Below are 9,524 nucleotides of genomic sequence, written 5' to 3'. Positions count from 1 at the left end.
TGGATTTCATATCACAAACTCACAAGTCAAACACTTCCCAAGTGTTTAGGACTGTGTGATGTATTATTATTATTATTATTATTATTATTATTATTATTATTATTATTATTATTATTATTAAATGTAGCAACTGAAGGCAATGCCTTGTATATTTCCTTTTGGTTGTATACCACATGAGAATATTCTACTCAAACAGGTTTTTGGCTCTTTTCTGACAGATCAAACTTTTCTAAAAGGTTATGATTTCCAAATGGTTGCGAATGCCGTTTCCCAAAAAGTCCTTCCTTGCAACCGGGTTCCCATTGTCCACACCTAATTGCAGATAGAGGATCCCATGCCCCACCGTAACCCCCACCCAGACCCCTCCCGCTCAATGCAATGCTGGGGAAGGGTCCCAGGTCCCATACCCCCCCCCCCCCATTGTTACCTGTGGCGGCAGCGGCGCAGGAAGCGCATGATCTTCCGGGCGGCCTGATCCTGCTTCTTGGTCAGGAAGTTTCCTCTGTTGGGAGGAAGCAAAGATAAAGGGTTAGATAAAGGGAGAGCGTCATGCAATGCAATACGATTTCATTGGTGTCCCACCTCTGCTTCCTGGATCAATGCAACTCAAGGGGTTTCTTTGCCCTGCCTGCATTTAGACATCATCAGGAGGACAATTAATGGGAGTTGAGATACTTTAACATCTGGAAGTTTGTACTATTGAGTCAAGATGACAAGTTTTGGATTTATTGAAAGAAGGAAGAGCATGTCAGGGGCGGCTACGATTTGTAGCTCTGAATATGTTTTGACGGATTATAATGGTGGGTTTTAATACTGTTCTCTTTCAATGACTTCATTTTTGTATATTTTCAATTGTGTGGTTTCACTTTTCATTGTAAGCTGCTTTGAGCCTCCTTTCGGAGAATTAAAGCGGGTTACAAATAAACATAATAATAATAATAATAATAATAATAATAATAATAATAATAATAATTCATCTGTGATGAAGTTGTTTTTATGGCCTTTTATTTTATCCTGCTTTCATGGTTTTATCTGTACAATTCATGCTTGAATCTGTTTTTATTTGATTGTTATTGTTTTATATTTTAACTTGTTTACACTTTGTTTTTCTTTTGGGTTTGGCCCCACGTTAGCTGCCCCGAGTCCCTTCAGGGAGATGGTGGTGGGATACAAAAATTAAGTATTATTATTATTATTATTATTATTATTATTATTATTATTATTATTAATAATAATGAAATCCAAGGCTTGTGGATAAGATGTCCAATGTTAAAATGTCCTTTGACCTTTTCCTGACCTCAGAGCCACAAGGGCCATTAAATACAATTCCCATTGTTTCCAGTCTGCATGGCAGGTAATAATCAGAGGTGATGGGAGTTGTTGCGGAATAACATCTTGTAATAATAATAATAATAATAATAATAATAATAATAATAATAATGAATACATTAAAATATACTTGTAATAATAGAGGAAGTTAATAAATGTAATAACAACAATAAACAAAGTAAAATAATAAATGCCATAACAATAATAATATCAGAACAAAATAATAAATTAATAATAATAAAAATAGAGTAAGATAAATGTAATAGTAGCAATAATAATAAGAGTAAAATGATCAATTTAATAATAATAATAATAAATACAGTAAAATAATACATGTAAAATAGAGTAAGTTAATCAATGTAATAACAATAATAAACAAAGTAAAATAATAAATGCAATAACAATAATATCAGAACAAAATAATAAATTAATAATAATAATAAAAATAGAGTAAAATATATGTAATAGTAGCAATAATAATAAGAGTAAAATGATCAATTTAATAATAATAATAATAAATACATTAAAATAATACATGTAATAATAGAGTAAATTAATAAATGTAATAACAACAATAAACAAAGTAAAATAATAAATGCAATAATAACAATAATATCAGAACAAAATAATAAATTAATAATAGTAATAAAATAGAGTAAAATAAATGTAATAGTAGCAATAATAATAAGAATAAAATGATCAATTGATAATAATAATAATAATAATAATAATAATATGTAGAGTAAAATAATAAATATAATAATGCCAATAATAATAGAGGAAAACAATAAATAAGTTGACATGGCTTGATTTAAGGATGAAGCATGAGGATCTCGGATGAATGGAATTAATTATATATACGTTTTTAAGGTTTTTATAATGTGTTTTAACAATGTTATTAATGGATTTGTTTATATTGTTTTGTTTTTATGATTGCATTTTGGGCATTAAATTTTGCCAAATTTTTGTAAGCCACCCTGAGTCCCCTTGGGTGAGAAGGGCGGGGTATAAATGTTGAAAATAAAAATAAATAAATAAATAAATAAATGTACCATATATACTCGAGTATAAGCCGACCCGAATATAAGCCAACCAGGACCCTCACCTGAGTCCCCAATGGGTGAGAAGGGCGGGATATAAGTACTGTAGTAGCAATAATAATAAGAGTAAAATGGTCAATTTAATAATAATAATAATAATAATAATAATAATAATAATAATAATATGTAGAGTAAAATAATAAATGTAATAATGCCAATAATAATAATAGAGGAAAACAATAAATGTACCATATATACTTGAGTATAAGCCGACCTGAATATAAGCCAACCAGGACCCTCACCTGAGTCCCCTATGGGCGAGAAGGGCGGGATATAAGTATTGTAATAAATAAATAAAATAAATATAAGCCGAGGGGGGCTTTTTCAGTTCTAAAAAAGGGCTGAAAAACTTGCCTTATACTCGAGTATATAAGGTGCTGCTGCTCAGTCTACGCCAGAGCTCTCTGTAGATAAGGTGTGTGTATATATATATATATATGGTATATAATAATATTAATAATAATAATAATTCATCTGTGATTAAGTTGTTTTTATGGCCTTTTATTTTATCCTTCTTTCATGGTTTTATCTGTACAATTCATGCTTGAATCTGTTTTTATTTGATTTTTATACTGTTATTGTTTTATATTTTAACTTGTTTACACCTTGTTTTTCTTTTGGGCTTGGCCCCATGTTAGCTGCCCTGAGTCCCTTCAGGGAGATGGTGGCAGGATACAAAAATTAAGTATTATTATTATTATTATTATTATTATTATTATTATTATTAATATTATTAATGAGATCCAAGGCTTGTGGATAAGATGCCCAATGTTAAAATGTCCTTTGACCTTTTCCTGACCTCAGAGCCACAAGGGCCATTAAATACAATTCCCATTGTTTCCAGTCTGCATGGCAGGTAATAATCAGAGGTGATGGGAGTTGTTGCGCAATAACATCTTGTAATAATAATAATAATAATAATAATAATAATAATAATGATGAATACATTAAAATATACTTGTAATAATAGAGTAAGTTAATAAATGTAATAACAACAATAAACAAAGTAAAATAATAAATGCCATAACAATAATAATATCAGAACAAAATAATAAATTAATAATAATAAAAATAGAGTAAGATAAATGTAATAGTAGCAATAATAATAAGAGTAAAATGATCAATTTAATAATAATAATAATAATAATAATAATAAATACAGTAAAATAATACATGTAAAATAGAGTAAGTTAATCAATGTAATAACAATAATAAACAAAGTAAAATAATAAATGCAATAACAATAATATCAGAACAAAATAATAAATTAATAATAATAATAAAAATAGAGTAAAATATATGTAATAGTAGCAATAATAATAAGAGTAAAATGATCAATTTAATAATAATAATAATAAATACATTAAAATAATATATGTAATAATAGAGTAAATTAATAAATGTAATAACAACAATAAACAAAGTAAAATAATAAATGCAATAATAACAATAATATCAGAACAAAATAATAAATTAATAATAGTAATAAAATAGAGTAAAATAAATGTAATAGTAGCAATAATAATAAGAATAAAATGATCAATTGATTATAATAATAATAATAATAATAATAATATGTAGAGTAAAATAATAAATGTAATAATGCCAATAATAATAGAGGAAAACAATAAATAAGTTGACATGGCTTGATTTAAGGATGAAGCATGAGGATCTCGGATGAATGGAATTAATTATATATACGTTTTTAAGGTTTTTATAATGTGTTTTAACAATGTTATTAATGGATTTGTTTATATTGTTTTGTTTTTATGATTGCATTTTGGGCATTAAATTTTGCCAAATTTTTGTAAGCCACGCTGAGTCCCCTTGGGTGAGAAGGGCGGGGTATAAATGTTGTAAATAAAAATAAATAAATAAATAAATGTACCATATATACTCGAGTATAAGCCGACCCGAATATAAGCCAACCAGGACCCTCACCTGAGTCCCCAATGGGTGAGAAGGGCGGGATATAAGTACTGTAGTAGCAATAATAATAAGAGTAAAATGGTCAATTTAATAATAATAATAATAATAATAATAATAATAATAATAATAATATGTAGAGTAAAATAATAAATGTAATAATGCCAATAATAATAATAGAGGAAAACAATAAATGTACCATATATACTTGAGTATAAGCCGACCTGAATATAAGCCAACCAGGACCCTCACCTGAGTCCCCTATGGGCGAGAAGGGCGGGATATAAGTATTGTAATAAATAAATAAAATAAATATAAGCCGTGGGGGGCTTTTTCAGTTCTAAAAAAGGGCTGAAAAACTTGCCTTATACTCGAGTATATAAGGTGCTGCTGCTCAGTCTACGCCAGAGCTCTCTGTAGATAAGGTGTGTATATATATATATATATATATATATATGGTATATAATAATATTAATAATAATAATAATTCATCTGTGATTAAGTTGTTTTTATGGCCTTTTATTTTATCCTTCTTTCATGGTTTTATCTGTACAATTCATGCTTGAATCTGTTTTTATTTGATTTTTATACTGTTATTGTTTTATATTTTAACTTGTTTACACCTTGTTTTTCTTTTGGGCTTGGCCCCATGTTAGCTGCCCTGAGTCCCTTCAGGGAGATGGTGGCAGGATACAAAAATTAAGTATTATTATTATTATTATTATTATTATTATTATTATTATTATTATTATTATTAATATTATTAATGAGATCCAAGGCTTGTGGATAAGATGCCCAATGTTAAAATGTCCTTTGACCTTTTCCTGACCTCAGAGCCACAAGGGCCATTAAATACAATTCCCATTGTTTCCAGTCTGCATGGCAGGTAATAATCAGAGGTGATGGGAGTTGTTGCGCAATAACATCTTGTAATAATAATAACAATAAATGTAATAAAAATAATAATAATAATAAATACATTAAAATAATACATGTAATAATAGAGTAAGTTAATCAATGTAATAACAATAATAAACAAAGTAAAAGAATAAATGCCATTACAATAATAATATCAGAACAAAATAATAAATTAATAATAAAAATAAAAATAAATGTAATAGTAGCAATAATAATAAGAGTAAAATGATCAATTTAATAATAATAATAATAATTAGAGTAAAATAATAAATGCAATAATGCCAATAATAATAGAGGAAAACAATAAATGTATAAGCCGACCTGAGTATAAGCCAACCCGGACCCTCACCTGAGTCCCCTATGGGTGAGAAGGGCGGGATATAAGTATTGTAATAAATAAATAAAATAAATATAAGCCGTGGGGGGCTTTTTCAGTTCTAAAAAAGGGCTGAAAAACTTGCCTTATACTCGAGTATATAAGGTGCTGCTGCTCAGTCCACGCCAGAGCTCCCTGTATATAAGGTGTGTGTGTGTGTGTGTGTGTGTGTGTATATATATATATATATATATGGTAAATAATAATAATAATAATAATAATAATAATAATAATAATAATGAAATCCAGCATATCTATCTTGTTTGGTGTCATAAAATAAATAATAATAGTAATAATAATAGTAATAATAATAATAATAATAATAATAATAATAATAATAATAATCTATATATATAAAAGAGTGATGGCATCACGGCGACCCACAAAACAACAAAACTACAGGCCCCCCAACCTCGAAATTTGACAACACAACCCATCATCCACGCCTCTAGGTTGATACAACAAAAAGCAAAGAAAAATAAAGTCCTAATTAGAGAGAGAGGAATAATTGCTTTTATCCAATTGCTGCCAGTTAGAAGGCTAAGCTCCTCCAACTTGGTCTCCGAGCAACCCAATAAAAAATAATAAAAAGCACTAAAAATTAATACAATAAAATACTATAATAACAGAAAATAACTAAAAATAATGCAAGAAAATAAAAAAATAAATAAATAAAAATATAACTTACAATAAAATTAATAAAAAATTGCAAATAACATCAAATAAAAATTACACAACAATTTTTAACCAACACCACCACCACTTTGCCACAGCAACGCGTGGCCGGGCACAGCTAGTAATAATAATAAGGAAGGTGAGAGTCTAAGAGAGGAGGAGGAGAGGGACACAAGTGACCGCTTGGCCGTTGTGACGCATCCTCTGGACTTGGCCAAAACCCGCAAATCCCTCGCAAGTGCCGTCTATTATCTAATATGCCGTCTATACAAGCCTCCTGACTGCTGCTTCTCCTCCTCCTCCCTCCCTCCCTCCCTCCCCGAGTGCAACCGGTCTGGAAGTGTCTTCCTTTTTAGGCCTGTTCCTCATGTTATTTGAGGTACTGATTCAGAAAACGGCACCGGGATAGACCACATCAGCTCTAGATGATTAAATATGGTTTTTTGTGGGCGAGCAGATGGCGACTACTGGGTGGCAATATGTTCTGTATCAGATACTAGAGCTGATGTGGTCTCTCCAAGGCAGCTTTCTGAATCCACACCCCAAATAACCAAACAATCTAAAGTTGACCAAAATTGATTTTGGAACTAATGTTGGAGAATCATCCCTGGTCAAAGTGGTCCCTGGTCAAAACAAGGTTGGGAACCACTGGTATATAACATCTGTCTATCTGTCTGTTTATCTATAACTTCTATCTATCTATCTATCTATCTATCTATAACATTTATTTATAACTTTTATCTATCTATTTATCTATCACATCTATCTGTCTGTCTGTCTGTCTATCACATTTATTCATCCATCCATTGATCGATTGATCTATCTATCTCATCCATTGATCGATCTATCTATCTATCTATCTATCTATCTATCTATAACATTTATCTAGCTATCTATCACATTTAGTCATCTATCTATCTATCTATCTATCTATAACATTTATCTATCTATCACATTTAGTCATCCATCCATTGATCAACTGATCTATCTATCTATCTATCTATCTATCTATCACATGATTCATCTATCTATCTATCTATCTATCACATTTATTCATCTATCTATCTATCTATCTATCTATCTATTACATTTATTCACCCATCCGTCCGTCCGTCGGTCAGTCCATCTATCTATCTATCTATCTATCTATCTATCTATCTATCTATCTATCTATCACATTTATTCATCTATCTATCTATCTATCTATCTATCTATTACATTTATTCACCCATCCGTCCGTCCGTCGGTCAGTCCATCTATCTATCTATCTATCTATCTATCTATCTATCTATCTATCTATCACATTTATTCATCTATCTATCTATCTATCTATCTATCTATTACATTTATTCACCCATCCGTCCGTCCGTCGGTCAGTCCATCTATCTATCTATCTATCTATCTATCTATCTATCTATCTATCTATCTATCTATCTATCACATTTATTCATCTATCTATCTATCTATCTATCTATCTATCTATCTATCTATCTATCTATCTATCTATCTATCTATCTATCTATCACATTTATTCATCTATCTATCTATCTATCTATCTATCTATCTATCTATCTATCTATCTATCTATCTATCTATCACATTTATTCATCCATCCGTCCGTCCGTCGGTCAGTCCATCCATCTATCTATCTATCTATCTATCTATCTATCTATCTATCTATCTATCTATCTATCTATCTATCTATCACATTTATTCATCTATCTATCTATCTATCTATCTATCTATCTATCTATCTATCTATCTATCTATCACATTTATTCATCTATCTATCTATCTATCTATCTATCTATCTATCTATCTATCTATCTATCAATCACATTTATTCATCCATCCGTCCGTCCGTCGGTCAGTCCATCTATCTATCTATCTATCTATCTATCTATCTATCTATCTATCTATCTATCTATCTATCTGTCTATCTATCACATTTATTCATCCATCCGTCCGTCCGTCCGTCCGTCGGTCAGTCCATCCATCCATCCATCCATCTATCTATCTATCTATCTATCTATCTATCTATCTATCTATCTATCTATCTATCTATCTATCTATCTATCTATCTATCTATCTATCTATCTATCTATCTATCTATCACATTTATTCATCTATCTATCTATCTATCTATCTATCTATCTATCTATCTATCTATCTATCTATCTATCTATCACATTTATTCATCTATCTATCTATCTATCTATCTATCTATCTATCTATCTATCTATCTATATGACTCTCCCATCCATCTGTGTATCTTATCTATCTACCACATCCATCCATCTGTCTATCATCAATCCCATCTGTCTGTCTATGGCACCCATCCATCTCTGGAAATCCCTTTCTTGCCCACGCACTTGATCTTCTGGCTGATGGCGGTGGCCGTGGCCCGGTGTCCCTGCTTGAGCTTCTCGTACTCCTTGTAGGAGCGGTAGTACTGCTGGATGAGCACGGCCGCCCGGCGGCTCTGCTGGAACTTCTTCTGCTCGTAGTAGCTCCGGAACTTGCTCTGGATCAGGATGGCCGCCTGCGTCATCTTCTTGTACAGGGCGTACTGCGGGAGGGTCAAGCCGGGGAGAGGGTTAGGCCCACTGGGGACTGCAACTCCCACCATTCCTAACACCATTTGCCGCCCCTTCTTTTTACCTTCAGAGCAATCCAGGTGAGCTTGCAAGACAGAGGAGAGAGCGGGGTTAGCGGGATGGTTAGTTTGACTTACATGCCAGAGGGAGGCATGACGGGGGCTTTTGCACTGTATTTTTGCACCGTGTTTTGATGCACCGTGCACCAATGTCTCTATCCCAGGCCTGGGCCAACTTCGGCCCTCCAGGTGTTTTGGACTCCAACTCCCACCATTCCTAACCGCCGGTAGGCGGTTAGGAATGGTGGGAGTTGGAGTCCAAAACACCTGGAGGGCCGAAGTTGGCCCAGGCCTGCTATAGTGTGTATGCATTGGAAATACCGTATATACTCCAGTATAAGCCGACCCAAATATAAACCGTGGCACCTAATTTTACCACAAAAAAACCTGGGAAAACATTGACTCCAGTATAAGCCGAGAGTGGTAAATTTCAGAAATAAAAACAGATACCAATAAAATGACATGAATTGAGGCATCAGTAGGTTCGGTGTTTTTGAATATTTACATAAAGCCCAAATTTAAGATAAAGACTGTCCAAATCTGA

The 9,524-nt window shown here is 31.7% G+C and overlaps 1 protein-coding gene across 2 annotated transcripts in view; it reads right to left on the bottom strand.

Annotated features, from left to right (window-relative positions):
- Nucleotides 1–9,524, bottom strand: part of camta2 (calmodulin binding transcription activator 2) — a 142,564-nt gene that overhangs the window by 6,642 nt on the left and 126,398 nt on the right. Inside the window, exons 20-22 of one of the 2 annotated variants that reach the window (XM_062957599.1) lie at nucleotides 8,986–9,006; nucleotides 8,697–8,893; nucleotides 428–502 (exon numbers count right to left, since the gene is read on the bottom strand). In XM_062957599.1, the coding sequence (XP_062813669.1) occupies nucleotides 428–502; nucleotides 8,697–8,893; nucleotides 8,986–9,006 (293 nt within the window). The remainder of the gene's footprint in view (nucleotides 1–427; nucleotides 503–8,696; nucleotides 8,894–8,985; nucleotides 9,007–9,524) is intronic. The other variant, XM_062957600.1, reaches the window with a different exon arrangement.

Source organism: Anolis carolinensis, chromosome 6 (assembly GCF_035594765.1).
Source record: "Anolis carolinensis isolate JA03-04 chromosome 6, rAnoCar3.1.pri, whole genome shotgun sequence".
NCBI classification, from domain to species: domain Eukaryota; kingdom Metazoa; phylum Chordata; class Lepidosauria; order Squamata; family Dactyloidae; genus Anolis; species Anolis carolinensis.
The sequence above is the reverse complement of the archived record's forward strand: the minus strand, read 5'-3'. Positions and strand labels throughout refer to the sequence as shown.